The 16,987-nt window shown below is 39.7% G+C and overlaps 1 protein-coding gene across 1 annotated transcript in view; it reads right to left on the bottom strand.

Annotated features, from left to right (window-relative positions):
- Nucleotides 1–3,948: 3,948 nt before the first annotated feature.
- Nucleotides 3,949–16,987, bottom strand: part of LOC117296075 (histamine H2 receptor-like) — a 34,415-nt gene continuing 21,376 nt past the window's right edge. Inside the window, exons 2-3 of the mRNA XM_033778946.1 lie at nt 16,399–16,634; nt 3,949–8,491 (exon numbers count right to left, since the gene is read on the bottom strand). Coding sequence (XP_033634837.1) covers nt 7,345–8,491; nt 16,399–16,634 — 1,383 coding nt within the window. The 3' untranslated portion in view covers nt 3,949–7,344. The remainder of the gene's footprint in view (nt 8,492–16,398; nt 16,635–16,987) is intronic.

Below are 16,987 nucleotides of genomic sequence, written 5' to 3'. Positions count from 1 at the left end.
CCCCGATTTGAAATTAATAAAATAATTGCGAAAAATGAGAATCTTCAAAGACACCTCGTGGTGAGTTGTGGAGATTCAAACTCCAGTGGTGTCCGTTTTTAACGCTGTGGTCGTATATGTGGTTGTACCCTCTGATTGGGGGGGGGGGGGGGGGGTTGTAGCTGCTGGTTCGACCTACCAAAAATATCACGAGCCCCCCACTTCCCTCCCGAAGCATTTCAAGGTAGAGTTATAACTAGATAGATCCTGATAGATGTTAGACTGTGCCGTGCTCCTGTATTTAGTTCGTAAAAAAATGCACCACAAAAATAACACATTGGAATAACAAGGACTCGTTTTCTTCATTTGTTTTATTTGTATATCCCTACATACAAATATACGGGGATATATATATAGTTCACTTAAAGATATATTAATATTGAGCATAATTTTACACATGATTACAAAAATGTACAAATAACTGTGCCGATATTGAATGTCATTATAAAATAGAATTTAGTTGATAAATATATTTACAAAATAACATGTTCTTACAGACGAAAATAAATAATCTTCTTTCTCAAATAATAAAGTACTCTGACCTTCCAAAATTTCTCATTAGGTTTTTCCTCCCTTTTTTCTTTCTCATTAGTTGTATATAATAGCACTGAGATTAGCTTTTGATTCGAGAACAACTGTTTGGTAATTTGTTCTGCAACATTGGTCTCTATGGACTTCACTTCCCGCCTCAAAACGTGAATCAACCAACTTTACCATCCTTCCCCTTCCACCAATCTATGTATTAATTATCTTCACTTCCCGCCTCAAAACGTGAATCAACCAACTTTACCATCCTTCCCCTTCCACCAATCTATGTAAATTAGACACTGCGCGCGTGCGCACTAACATTATTTGAATGGATTGTATTACCTTGGGTTTATCGGGTACTAATTAATGCTTGGGGAAAACAGTGATCCTACTTTCTTGTTTAATTCTTCACCAGTTCATGGTGCGTTATTGTTTTATACAAATAAACCAACCTAACCATCCTTCCCCTTCCACCAATATGTAAATTAGACACTGCGCGCGTGCGCACTAACATTATTTGAATGGATTGTATTACCTTGGATTTATCGGGTACTAATTAATGCTTGGGGAAAACAGTGATCCTACTTTCTTGTTTAGTTCATCACCAGTTCTTGGTGCGTTATTGTTTTATACAAATAAATAAGTGAAAACAATAAAGAGTGCCCTAATCTTTTCTAATACAACATAATAACCGGTGACACGCCCCGTTTATGCACAAGCTGTACTTTGTACTGAACATAATATTGACTGCCACTACATTTGCATAATGAATGGCGAGACGCTTTAAGCTCACTTTACCATTAATTACGTAAAAAGAACAATTCAATTTCGTAATGAAGGTACTGAACTGAAAGAGCGTAAAATGAAACAGGAAATTAAAACAAGATATAACTATTTTCTAGGGACGGGACGGAACGGTGAGGGTAGTTTTGTGACGTCCTTTCATTCTTATTCGTCAAAGTTTAACAGCTGTAGAAAAGGGCAAATGAACATAGCCTGAACTTAAAAATAACATTTATTTGATTAATAGTTGTTGCTATTAAACAATGAAACAACGTTTTACGGTGGTTCTCCTTGGTCAAAGTTGTCAACGGTTTATACTCAACTTTAAGTTGACGGGATAGGTTGGAAACAACGGTTCATCAGAAAATGTATGAGTGCCCACTGTCCCCAATTTTCTCTGTTCAAATTGAATGTTCTTCAAAACAACAAATAAAACAAAATCGCAATTTATAGTCACACATTGGTCAAAACAAAACCTTGATACAAATCAATGTGTATACCAATACTTGGAAATTACAATAGAGAATATTATCTTAAAAACGCGCAAAGATCACTTTAAGACAATCCTTCTTGAAAATTGCCTCCTCTGATCCATAGGGAATTGGTTTTTGCTTCGCTCGTTCTCGCGAAGTGATTGTAATCCGGAATCCAAACAGTAATGCTACGGAAGCTGATATTTTCCCAACATGTTGATGATAATATTGTGTTCCCGGAACTTTGCGTAGATAAATACTGAGCAATCTTTTGGAACTGCCGTCATGTAGTTGTACTTTTTAAAGGAGTGAGTTGCAATGTCTGTTTTTTGTGGGGGGTTTTTCTCAGTGTATCTGCATGATTCCTTGGCAACGATTAGAATACGGCATATTTTTTTTTTTTTTTATTAGTTTTTTTTTCCTCGGGAAGGGAGTTTCATGCTTATTGGTTGTCTACGATTAAAAAACAGTTCGATTTTAAACTTGCAATTTAAACAAAACTACTCCATAGGTTTTTCTAATTTACTTTCATATTATTATCACACTCTTACACTTTGTCTTCGGTCCACACTTGACATCACCAACATGTTCCCCGCCAAACCTTATTAGCATTACGAATCAGCATTTAACGGAGACCGCTTGTTAGACAAAACAGATTGATTGATGGCAAAATTTGACGTCACGATACAAACCACCGTAGCTACGTTGACAAATCTTTAAGATGCATCTTTGTGCAACGTGAAATGGAGCCCCTGTATCCCCATTGCGGCGATATCCCTTGTTCGTAATAACAATAGTGTGTTGTTTGACTACATTCTGGACTCGGCCTCGCTGCCGTTGATAGCAACTCTCGATCAAGGCATTAGGGGGAATGGCACCGCGAAATCTTACACCTCTGGGATCGAGGTTGACAAAGACTTCATTGGAAGAAACAAATCAAGATGGCTACACAAAACCATGTAGCTTTCACGCTGGAAATCGAGCATACGGTTTTGTTGATCAATATCAGTATTCAATCGATAATCAATCGATAATCAACCGGCAATCAATCAGTAAATCAATCAGTGTGTGTGGAATGATGTTTCGGCTGATGACCACAATCATAAAAACAGAAATCATTTTGTGTTTATCTCCTTGTTATCCCTCGAAAGCACAACCTTGCATAGTCGATCCATAATGCGCTGGGCCAGTGAATTTCAACCTGCTCATTTAGACTAGCAATAAGGCTTTCTCTTGTTTTAATCGGCAAGATGGCGATAATTCAACGCCTAGGGCTAACCGATCCATCGACCCATTGCCAGTTCCACGGAATAACAACAACGGTCAGTTTTAGAGCATTCAGCGTACAGGAATCACCTGGGTGTACACCTGTCCGTAGACATTATTTCTGATTGGAATTTCGTATAGCGATATAAAGAACATAATCAAAAGTAAATTAGCGAAATGAATAAGTGCAAACTCCCTTACAACTTAGCTAGAGGCGTTTTCTTTGCACGTTAATCCGTTCCCAGCGGTTTGCAGTTTGTTAAACTGATCCGGTCGTGTTGACTGACAACATCAACAAAGCCGCTGCCATTATTTTGTGTCGAGATCCTTGCGAGTGAAATATCAACAATAACAGATTCCCCATTGGACACCGTTTGCTTCACTTTGGTTGCATGCAATGAAGGTTTACTCACTTTGGTTGCATGCAATGAAGGTTTACATGACAGACTAAAGCAACATCACTATTTTGAGAAAGGATTCAATATATTCAGAGCAATAAGGGTTGGATAGTTCCTCCCCCACAAAAACAACTAATTTGATCTGAGAAATGATTCATGGATAAAGTAATTTCTCAGATTGATGAGGGTTGGTGTCCGTTTGCGAATGCTGCAGCCAGAGATGCAATGATACCCGCTGTCACCTCAATGAACAAGGCTGGATTCGTTGTTCGTGACAGAGACACTGTTAAGCTGAAACTGTCACATGTGACTTCTGAATTATGTCTTTCTTCACAATTTTGTCTACATCATTGTTCTTTGGATGATACCATAATTCCCATTTTATAGTTTTAGTACCTTCATCACGTTCCTGTTCTTCTTCAGAGACCCCAACCCCGGCCCCCGAAAACCCCCACCTACACCACAAAACAAACACCATACATACATACAAATGCACATGGTGTCCATTGTTGCATTGTCTAAAATACCCCACAAGGGCTATCCCGTAAGCTCACACGCAAACACACCAATCACACACACACATTCAAACCTTAAAATCCGTTTCATCGTGTTTTGGCGTTATGTCCATGATATTGTAATCGAAAACTAAATTGTTAGCGATGGACTTTGTTTGACATAGATGATAGTTTGGGGCACAATCTCTCTCACGGCAGCATGTTAGACGCAGTTCCCGGTCAGTTGGTATCCTTATTGAGAAAATCGTCAATATAATTTGTTGGAATCAACCAATCATTCACGTCGTACCTTTCAGTAAGTCTGGCTTCCGACTCTAACGAGCAGATTAAATGTAATTGTCTTTTCTCAGAATGTGACACAGATCCCTCGATTGAATACTTCGTATACGATTTCAGGAATAACTCCCACCCCTAATAGATTTCTATCAACATTGATCTGGCTCCCTTTTTCATGATTACCCTTACCCGCATTAGCCAATCTTATTGGTAGTAGATGACAGAGTTACTGATAGAAACATCACCCACTCACATCCTGAGAGGAGAGCAGACTTGAATCTCATCTATAGTATGACATGGGCGGAGGAGTGTGTTCAGACCATGTAATTATGTGCGCAGTATAAGGTTAACACCATACAATGTCCACAGATTACCGTCATAAACATTGTCATGTTGGGAAAGCAACCATTGAAATATTTTTGCCTGAAGGGCTGTATATTTTTTTGGTTTTGAGAAAAGAGTATGCCTAAAACTGTTAGTTTTTAATCACGCGAAAAACCAATGTCAATCTCAGTGTAACCATGCGGCAATTAACATTTCGTAAGAAAACAAGCCTAAAGTTTCACATGTTTAAAGTTTCACATAAAATGGGAATACCATGGCACTTGTCAAAAACCAATGTTTTACACAAGTGCTTTAACCCTCAAATGAAACAGATTGGAAAGAGCCTTTGTAATGGTTTGGAACATTCGGGAAAACATTGTGAACATGTCACTTTTACTGTAACATCATAACAACCTCCGAGATACAAATAATGTTGCTTTAGTGTGAAAGGTTCTGGAACATCTGGAAAATATCTTATAGAAAGTCAGGCTCAAACTGCAAATCGAAACACAGCTGTAAACACGGCTGAAAGTGAGACACTGATTTAAAAGTGGTGTACACAATGTTTAACATATAAGATCAATCTATAGTGATTAATGCAAAGTGTCATGAACCACACTGCCATGAGCTTTAAGTTGAAAGCGAAGTAGAAGAAAATACACCCCATAACTAGGACAGTCTCTGGAAGTATAGTGCCCTCAATGCACTAAACAGCCCTGACCGCACTTCCGATGTAGGCCTACCTTCATACATAAATGCACTCTCGCAGTGAGATGCTTTTTAATTAACCATGACGATAGAAACATGGGGGTGTAGTCCAATGTAGTCGCGTGTGCTTCATCAGCCTTATTTAACTATATACCGTATGTCATTTAAACTGAATCGACATATATTAAATTGTAGCACCCCTGTGAGATTGTCTACCCGAGAACATAAAAGAAACAGATACATCATACGTGTGGTGTGGGCCAACCGAGAGGTAGGCCTACCATAGGTTTTAACCGTACTCGGATATGGACGCCATTGAAATAAAGGTCTCCCAAATCGGGATCAAAAACAAAAAGTGGAAAAACAAAGAGTTGTCCTCGCGAGTGAATGTCTCGACAGTGTCAATTAAAATGATTTCTGAGTGGATGCTGGATTTAACCGATCTTCAGATGTGAAGCCAGTTTTGGTTCACATTTTTGAAGTAGTCATGCCCTGTGTGGTGAGGACATTCCATTAATCAAACACTTGAATACATAACCTAGTACCTTCCTCCAAATTATAGCCTAAATGTCATTTTGGCTGGTTACAAGTTTCTGTGCGCAACAAATTTTCCAATTAAACATTGGGAATAACCTAAATACCGGGCACCAGTTGCAACAGCTTAAAACTAAGTAACTTTGGCTGGTAACACGTTTATGCTTCACATGATATCTGTGTAAAGGAAACGTGTGCTATTTAACCTGATGAACACGTGGCTATGTTTTATGATTTATACATAAAACCTCATTTTTGTTTGTGAGTGGATGCATTTAAGGACATTCAACCACAACTATGAGCCCAAATGCTGACAGACAAAAGATTAACAATTCACATGGAAATATAGGACGAGCCACAAAAGGGGTATGCAACCTTCTTGCGATGTATAAGTCAACCAACCACAAACTCACTTAACATTTGGAAAGGTTTCTATTTTATTGGAAATACTTATTGAAGGGATTAGACTTAGCGTGTTTAGGGTTATGGATGGAGGATAAGGGTGGTCTTAAAATTGATAACAATTTATTACAGTAAGCCTAATCACGTCTTCTTATAGAGCAAACAATTTAAATTTGCATCCTGACGGAAACCAAGTTTTCCACTTTTAGAATATAGATCTGTATATTTACCAAATGTATCGAATTGTATCAAAATGACAATCCTCATAAATATACCAAATTAGTATGGAAGGAATTTCACCCATTTGGTTCGAGGTATGTATAAGGCAACACTGTTGACCGGTTTGTGACTGACAACGGTCTATTTAAAATGTCATGTGACGTGTCATGTGATGTGTCACGTGATTTGTTATACGATTAAACGTTTAGTGAAGCCGTGAAACGGTTCTGACGTCAATGTGACGTGTCACATTGTCTTGACATTGTCTTGAGGTGTGACATAAAGTGTTTTCTGTGACGTGTCAAGTGATGTGTCATTGTGACTTGTCTGTGTGACTTGTCATTGTGAATTGTCAGTGTGAATTGTCATTGTGAGCTTTTCTTTAAGTGGTTTCATTCGACCCATAGTTGTCAACATGTGGTTAAAAAACTACATGGGCTTAGCACTTGTTCGAGCAAAAAAATGCATATAGTTTTACAAGTTACATTTGAAAGCAAATATACATTGTAAACTACAGCTATACGTGATCATATTGCACTATCGGAACCATACTTAATATACCCGCTTTTAGGCATGAATGTAATTTGAATACACTTTTCATAATGGGCAATGTTTGCGAACTCATCGAATTGCCACCCGTACAAAATGGCGGTCCATTCTAGGTCTGTATGAATATTGATGCTATAAAATTTGATGTATTGTTTGGTTTGCTGTGCAATTTTGTCAACAGAGTTTGAAATGTGCCTTCATGTCATGTATTATGGAGTGTTAATCGCAATGTATTCTCCTTTTACGAATATCGAATGAAGATTCGAGAGGAGCTGTTTAAACTGACACACTGTTCGTTTTGTACACAATATGACTGAGAGGTCTACCGTGCTAAAGTGTACTCGGAGACAACAGTATTCTAAAGTCCCTATCGTCTACCGGCGATTTCTGTGTGGATTCCTTGCTACTTGAACCTGCAGCGGTATCGAACGGACCCGACGAGTTATCCGTAGAAACACCGGGAGCTGATTCACACACATCAACAAACCTTGCTCTTAACCCTCCCTTTGGGTGAAGTAGCTTTCCGTTCTTGATTATCCCCGGGCTGGCAAGATCCTCATCTGATATGTCCTCAATCATTGGAAGTTGCCCCTGGGCAATCTTGCCGACTGATTTCATGTTACCCCCCAAGGACGCTAAGGTGTTACTCGTTGATGTCACAGAAACTGCAAAGATGTCCGGAACTCCGGCACGGGAGCTTGTGGTGTGCGTGTAGGATGTTATGTAACCACTGTCACGTGGTACGGGCTTTAGTCTGTGCCCCATGCTGGCCGTTGGGATATCGGACGGGATGTCGTCGTGCCGGAAACCTGCGTCGTCATCGCGGCAGCAAAAGCATCGCGGGCAGTAACGACATTTCAGAACCTCTAGGAACACGTGACGGAACTTACGATTCAAAATACCGTAGATTAGCGGGTTGGCTGATGAGTTCACAAATGAAAGCATTGAGGTAACGCCGAGAGCAACTCGTAAGTTCTGCGTTCCCTTGAAGGCATAGACGAGATGGACGACATTGTATGGAGTGACACATATAATAAAGACTCCCATCACAGCAAAGAGAGTGACTGCTGCTTTCTTTTCTTTCCTCATAACGAGGCGAGGTCGTCCATTGTGAGGCCGCTGCCCGAGGTTCATCCTATGCCCCGTCGAGTGCGGTCCGTCCACTGACGTCACTTCCAGCGACATGACGCGTCGAGACTGGTGCCTTGCAACCTTGAATATGTTATAATAGCAGAAAACCAGGACGGAAAATGGCAGAATAAACGACAGGCATAGGTAGAAGTAAGCATACGGCTTGTAGTCAGTCCAGTTAGCGATACATATTCCATTCCATGGAGTGAACTTGTAACTGGACCAGCCAATAATTGGTAATAGTGACATGAGAATGGCTAGTAGCCATATGGAACAAATAAAACACGCTGCTCGTAGAGTGGTGATGATGGACGTGTACTTTAGAGGCTTCAAAATGGCGACATATCTAAATAAATAGACAATAAAGAAATTTTGTTACTTAACAATCACGTTGGATCCTAGCTTCATGTTTATAATAAATGTAAGAATACTGTACAGCGTTTTGAGATGTTTTATGTAAGACGCTTTATTAAAATTAAATTATTATTATTATTATTATTAAGATTAAAAAGTGGCATTTTGCAAGCGGATGTTCTGAGCACCTTTAACACCAACTTTCAGATTAAAAAGTAGTAAAAAAAACTGGATTCATGACATAAATAAGCGCGGTTCAAAGCATCAGTTATCTCGCTAAGCACCGCATTCATGACATAAATAAGCGCGGTTCAAAGCATCAGTTATCTCTCTAAGCACCGCTGTTCTGTTTTGTTTCTGACGTCACGGACGAGGCCAACACAATGAGTCGGTCAATACTTCAAAAGGCAGGTCATTATCATCAAACTAGTGACCCCTGTTATTTGAAGTGCCAGTCGTTATCAAACCACGGACCTCTCTCTAAAAACCATGACGACCCATCAGTCATCATTGACATTTACACTTTAAATATAAAACCTCTCCGTCGCCATGGTAACAATATGGAAAGACAAACACAGGGGGGGGGGGTGCTGTATGGACGTGTTTGTAGAGAACTTTCTTTGATTAGGTTGCAGTTGACAGGGGAACCCATGGTTAGGTCTTGCAGTGACGACATTGCCAGAAGCACGTGTTCAAATCCATAATCCTCAAACTATTCACTTTGTCAATGTTTCCACTCAAAATAATGCGAGTCAAGACGGAGACAGCCGAGGCGAAATGATATTGGGATAAAATGATGTCTGCGACAAAACGGCACAACGAGAAGCACCTTGTGAAAAAGTCTTCTTTTTGTCGTTAATTGTGCACGGGTTTTGTACATTTCGATTGCTGGCGCGTGAGACTTTGACTAGGAGGCCACCTTGTTCCATAACAGGCCCCAAATGCATCGAGCTGCTCAAGCAGAACTTTTTTTAAACAAATATTTAAAGGATATCATTCACCATTTGTACATGTGATGCGGTATTTTGGTTAGTATAACGCCTTATTTTGGTAAGCAATGTTGCTGTTTTTAGCTACTTATGTGCTAAAGCAGCTTTTATTGAAACTCCTACTGACAATAATAAAGCCATGTCCGAATTGGCGGTCACAAGTAAGAATTTACGTGCGATCACGTGTTGAAGTATAGCACGTCCTAGTGAGACCCTTCGCAACAGCCGTAGCTGTAGCTGTTGCCGCCAATTCGAATCAGGCTTAACAGGTAAACTTTAATAACCAATGAAAAAGGAGACTTTCTCATCCAGACTCACGGCGCGTGCCCGACTCTGTGGCTGCGGCTTCAGCAGCGACTGCGGATGTGGCTGATGCACATGGGCTTATCATGCTGAAACGTACGGCACGTGGCAATCAAACCACAGCCACAGCCGAAGCCACTAATTCAGATACGACTTGCTTTAAATAAGGGAGGCGAATAAATAAACAACGGCCGCACTATCTACAACGCGGTGAAGCACCATTCACCTTGCAATATAGGCCTATCAATCAGCCAAATTAAACTTCGCACTGGCAAATTTGAGGAAGCATAGAACGCCAGCTTAATCTATATGCAATGCTGAAACAACAAACATTTTGAGGCCAGACATGTGATCAATATGCACATTATAGTCCCCGGAATATCAGCGAGATCTTCCGAATACTGCCGATTTACCTTGAATTTGCCAGCCGGACGCACGCATGTATAGATGAAACGTTTTGATAAGTATAAAGGTGTAACTGCCGAGGGCAATGTCAATGTGTACGGCCACAGTGCAACCACAGAAACGAAACAAGGCCACCTTTGGGTTACAGAGACGGAACCTGCTTTAGAACTTAGAAATAATTTAGTCAATCTTTGTCTGGAATCAGCTCGCGACACAATACTAATCCTGCGAAGAAAGGTAGCATACAATCATCGTTATGTTCATATCATTTGTTTATGATCATAGCAGCTATATTAGTTACAACTTCTTTGGTTGTTTTGTTACTTATATAACTATAATTTCATGTAAGAAAACTTTACTGGAAAGAGGGAATAAGGCGACTTTAAAGGGACACACCGGCCGAATTGTACAAACAATCACGTGACCTTCCGGGCTAGTTTTACTTCCAGCCGTCTAAAAGTAACTTACTTAACCAAATTTAAATCTTTTTTTTGTACAAAATTACCCCCCACACACCACCCAAGGCTCCACAACAGGTTTCACCACGCATCATCGAGTTCACTTCCCGCCTCTATTTCCCGCCTTCATGCATCACCGCTGATCCACCGCCCAGTACTTAATCAGCATGCAGCATCAGAGTCCAGCATTCTCCAGAAGACGATCAGAGCATACTGATCGAAACGTCGAGTTAATCCAACGGTTCTTTTCAGAACCACCCCAACTCATTTAGAGATTGTTATTACATGGTGTTACCGCAAACTTTTCTATATACAAAATTATTGACGAATAATTGACGAAAAAGATCCTGTATTCAAATTATCGCTACAAAATGTAAATAATGGTGAAAAATCTAACGTAAGATTCGCATTCAAAGAGTCCGTGTAACGGAAGCTTGTTATATGGCCCCACGGCGTGGAGCAATCAGAACGTAAGACTCGGGGAACTTATACCATACCGTGCATGCCGTGTTTTGTGGGGGGCTGGAGGCGCTATGAACTCCAAGCTTGCGGGTCTCGCCGTTAGCCTGGGAGGGGTTGGGAGCCAGACATCAAAGTACGTGTTTGTCATCGTGGGTTTGTCAGTCGGTACACCTCGTGTCGATTCCGTTATTTCTTATGATCGCATAATGCTCTGTTTTGTTTCATGGCTCCTAGTTTCTTTTTGTTTTGAGTTTTCAGGTATTTAAACAAGATTGATTATGTCAAAACGTAGGAATACCGCATTTTGTTATGTTGACAGTGTTATTGTGTGAGTAGCTTAAAATGTTTTACAAAGAAGAAAAAAGGATAACAAAAAACGGAGCCCCATCGTAAAAAAGGACAGGTGAATAAGAATGTTGTAAAAGGTAGCAAAACAAAAATCCCGAGTCAAGCTAGGCTTACGTTTCATACGCAGCTACGTTTACGTTCCAAAATACCCAGCTACGCTTACGTACCAAGATATGCTTACGTACCAAAAAATATGGTTACGTTCCAAAAGAAATGGTTACGTTTCAAGCTACACAGCTACTCAGCTACGCTTATACAATCCAAGATATGTTTAGGTTCCAGTTATACGCTATAATCAAAAGGTACGCTTTCAATCCCGAGTCAAGCTCGGCTTGCGTTTCAAGATTTGCAGCTACTCTTACGTTTCAAAATACATTCTCACAAGGACGCTTTTGAATCCCTCAAGATGCACTACTCCCCCCGCCCCCACCGAAATAAAAAAAATCTTTCACTGTGAACAGGGCCCATTGATCAGTTTCATCTGTTTAGCAGAAAATACTGCTTACACATTTTCTTTACTGTTTAAAAATTTAGTCGGGCACCAGCCAAAAGTTTTCAAATTTACCTAAAATTTGGCTAGTAATCAGTTTCAGCTTTGCAGTACTATTTTTTGCTAGGCAAATTTTGTGCCACTATGAAGGCATTATGAAATTGGGTCCTGGCACGTCGGGAGCACATAACGCCACGATCGCATTCCAAACTGCATCATGGCTGTGCGGTAGTATGCCTAGTTTATTGGGGCCAGGAATGCTTTATTTACTTGTCCATGTCCCATCATATTCTGGGTTAGTTTCTTTGTGTTCTTTGTGACGATCTTTGGATGTACGTCGAAGCACGACTACCTCCATCGTCGAAGGATTTGCCTGACCCGTTTATGCTGTTTGTATGGATAGACTGGATCCTATGCTGCGTCATGGTAAAACGTTGCTATAAACAAAGCACCAGTCTACTTACAACATTGTGCGACAATGTCACGAAGATTTGACAGTTGCAACGGCTGGAAACACGTATACGCTGGCCTTTTACCGCTAAGGGGTTTTTAAATCATTTTTCGCTAAATACGTGACATTTTGATGATTTTGTTTACAGCAACCATCTATAAAAACATTATTTATGATTCTACATTCCTAAATTGCGTAAACGGTGAGCCGGTGTGTCCCTTTAATGTCCCAAACTTACCCATACCATTTACCACTAGCCTATAATTTATTCCATATCTCAAGTGAATTATTCATTAAATTTGTCAATAAAGAATAAAAAGCAAAGACCTACAGCTCAAGCTTCGCCAAGGATCCAAAGGTGAACTTAAGAAGTTACAATAAGAGACAATTGATCGCGGTAACTACAGCTATCCTACTCTCATATCATTTTGGCTCATCAGCTTACAACCAATGTATCTGATTACCTCCCCATTACCAATAACGGGAATATTTTATGACATTTCCTCTTTTTCTTCTCCACGCTTTATGTTTTTGGTGATTAGAAGACGGAAATGAGAGAATCGTCGGAGGGGAATATAAGAGTTCAGTGATTAAACATGCTCTGTGTTAAAATTTACTCGGCTCTAATTTTGGGACCTAGACGAGAGGCTCCATGACGATCCGTGGTTCCGGGATTTTTTCTTCTCTAAACCGCACGAAAACTGATTGTGTAATGTTCACATGAGCTTAATAATTACATTTTGATATTGCTTGGGAACATAACTGTACAAATAAGCATTGATACAGCGGGGATATTGCTGTGTACACGTTGGATATTACGATGTTACACGGGGGATGTTCCGACTAAAACACCAGGGAAATTACTATGTAATACCGGGGTATCATAATATAATAGAAATGTCTTGTAGTGTTAGATTAATTTTGACGGCATCGCTATGAGTTGAGAAATTACTTTTCATGGTAGTTTAGGTTGCGTCCAAATTGACGGATTGGGCAGTGGCTGGGAACCTAAACGGCTGCAGCTGTATGTCAGAGTCGGTTCATCCGCCAAATGGTCGTACTTAACATATTCATCGAAGCACATAATTTGTTTTGGTTTGTTGTCGTATTATGAAGAAATATGTTTGAATAAATAAATGAAAAACACATATTGAAATAGTGTTTGTATTTTAGGCAACTGAAAGTTAACAGACGCTTGACATAATTGTTTAAAGTGCAATGGCAGGCTTGGTAGACAGTATAGCTGCTTAAAACATTGGTGCAAGTGTCATTTTGTTCCCAGTTATTTGCTTGATGTGTATGTGGATTAATGTTTTGTTACTGATGATGAGCAATTTTAAGCTTATTAACAATATTTAATTTCTTTTTCTGTATAGACATTTAACCTTGTTGAGTACCAATCCGTTTTTTTTTTAAATCTTCAGTTCTTTTCAGACAAAACGTTTTTTCTTCAAAGCAATCTGTACATTCGTTTTTCCAGAAATGACTCATATTATGAGTTATTTCTGGACAATTTAGCGCACAGTATTTTTGAGAGAACTAATAGGCACGTAGTGCCGTGTTGAAAATCTTATGCCCCATCAGAGACATCATGTAATGCTTTATTTAACCTGGTGAGACATTTCCTACTTGTCAGAAGAGCAGTTAAATTGTTCTAGTGCTCTGTATTGCACAGAATGAAACCAAATCTTTGATCTGAGTGTCGCTCCTTGTCGAAGGAGCCATTCAAATGTAGACACAAATAACTGTTTTCTTCGGAACTGAAACTAGCGCACAACGGCTCAAGATTTCCTGTTAAAATTGGCTGCAGGCTTTAGAGATGTCTACGTGGATCTTATAAAAGGCGAGGCAGTTGGGCTTCATACGTTAAAGGCGACTTGTATGCATTGCGGTTCACCTCAGTGGCGCTACAGGGACTGGGGGTGTGCCCCAACCTCCGAACCATTGCCTCTTTAAGAGCGATACATGCGGTAATGAATTGGTCTGTTACATTGGTTAGCCCAATAGTTGTCCCATTACACCAGCTTGCTCCCTCATCCAATGAAAATTATCGGTTACACCACGGCCCCTTAGACTCAGATGACGGCACTACTGTATCGCTTCCTCTGTTGGAATAGCACACGCGTACGTTGAGTACACACGTTACTAAAAACTGGGCGTATAGGAGTGCCCTTGTGGGGCCCTTAAAAACAATGGAACAATAGACGATGATTTGGTTCGATACTATAAATATGTTCTGCCAGTTTAGGATTCGTGATAAGGGCTGCCTCGACAGAAAGTTCCCTAATCAGAGGACCTGTTATAAGTCACATTATGACATGGCATTTATCGCTGATAACCTGTGTCTGCTAAGCAAGGTCTTTCTGTACTAAGACAATTTGTGTTCTCAGCAGTTCAACAAAATATATGACTTTTTGTAAAGTCACTTACTCAAACAACGTCTACACCAAGGTTGCGGAAGTTGTGTATGGAGTACACGCCTGCATGTGTCCATTGTTTGACCCTCCAAGATGGAGGTCCTTTTTACCCATTGTGTGCAGAATAATAGGCCCTGTTTCGCAATCACGTCCGTAATGACGTCATTATCAATTATGAACTGGTAATGATGCCCAGTAATATGCCACAAGTTAATACAGAAAGCGAATTAATAATTTGAAAAAACTGTAACTTGAATATAGATCCAATTTGATTGTTCATTATGTGAGGGGACCCTGATGTACTAACATTACACAATACTGAGGTCGGTGAGGGGGTGATAATGGCCGTCTTATCCTGTGTGGCTTAGTGTTACATTTGAAGTGTGGACGTGAGATGAAAAGAGGACTTTAAACACTCTGTGGACTTCATACGTTCACACAGTGTTTCCACCAGTGTTGCAATATTTAGGTATGTAACCGCACAGAATGTATGTCCATAGAGTGTGTGTAACATAGAGCTGTGTGTGTGTGTGCTCAGGTTGGCTTAACATTCATTTACGACCGAGTTCATGGGCTACATTTACGGGCCAAACTCACACGTGGGATAATGCCAAGTCAAAGCATGATCGCAAAAAGCAAGGACTATTTGGTTGGTTTGTTTTATTTCCATTTGTACAACAAGAAAGGTACAAGAATATTGATAACAAGTAAATAAGTAAAGCTTATAAAACTAAACTAAACTAAGTACAAATGGGGATTGCAACAAGCGGAGCACCTAAACTTCTAGTACAGTTTATCGTGCAATTCTAAAAAATGTAAGTTTATACTCGATACAATCAGAGCATAGCCGTCAAACAGTCAAATCACGTTTAATCAGGATAAATCGTGCGAGGCATCTTTAAAACAGGACGGACGTCAATTTCACTTTGGTGTAACTGTAATTTTAAATCTCGACATTACATGGGAGTACAATAATATTCCCGATGCAAAGCCGGATATCGGTGAAACCTTGCCCCAGGATAAAATATCATTGACGGATTATAATATACTCCTGTACTAGGTGATATTAACTTTATCATCATGCTTCATCCAAATAATTCCCGTTGAAGGACTTCTTGGAATTTATTAATTGCAATTCTTTTCGAAAAACAAAATTACCATTTTGGTTTGTTTTATCTTCAACCATGCAATTGAAAGCTTGAGTACAGCAACATGCAGTTAAACACACATTGGTTATCACTTTAAGCCTCGTTTTCGCTACATAAATATGACAGAAGAAATGGAGAGACAAGAAAATCGAGTTGAATAGACTGCAGGTTGTGGGTTCGAATCCTAGAACCACTGCCTTTACTATGACTATTGTAATGTCGTCTATAGTTACTGAATCACAATTTATCGATTTGTGCACTTAATGTAATAATAGATGTTAAACCAATGTTTAAATGAGAGAGATTGGCTGATGCAATTTGTTCGTGTTAATTTCCCCCTGGTGAGAGATTTCCGAGTTCCCTTGACTGGAAGATCATCTAAAAAAAATAACTAAAAAACAACAACTACAAACAAACATGTAGTTTACCTATCGATCGAAACGGCTGCCAATGTCATGACACTCGCCGTGCCAAAAAGGGTATAGAGTAGTCCACTCAGAGAGCACAACACATCACCAAGATCCCACTCATTACCAAGCACAGACGCCATTATAACGAAGGGTAGAACCAAGATACCACGAAATAGATCAGCTAGGGCCAATGAGGTGATACACATACCGGTCACTGTGGTGATACTACGGGTGCGATAAACCACGTAACACACCTATGAGAAAAGACACACACATATAAGATTTTACTTTTAAAACAGTTGTAAAATAAAGTAGTGTAACTATAGAAACAGAAGTAGAATAATGCTTATATAACTGCAGTGAAGTACCTGATTTGTTGCAACGCCCGTGTGGTTCATTGTCAGCCACCGAACAGTTCGCAAACAAAACTACCCCAAAACTCCCACAGAATCAAACGAATATGTTAAGTTAAAAGACACTGGACACGTTTGATAATTTTTCAAAATATATTTTAGCATACAAAATTACTTGGAAATGAGCAACGGAGAGCTGTAATGTGAGAAACGACGCCATCTGAAGTAACGTACTTTTTAGCAGGAGGTAATTT

Source organism: Asterias rubens, chromosome 10 (genome assembly GCF_902459465.1).
Source record: "Asterias rubens chromosome 10, eAstRub1.3, whole genome shotgun sequence".
Taxonomy (NCBI): Eukaryota; Metazoa; Echinodermata; class Asteroidea; order Forcipulatida; family Asteriidae; genus Asterias; species Asterias rubens.
Note: the sequence above shows the minus strand (reverse complement) of the source record. Positions and strands in the feature narration are given on the sequence as shown.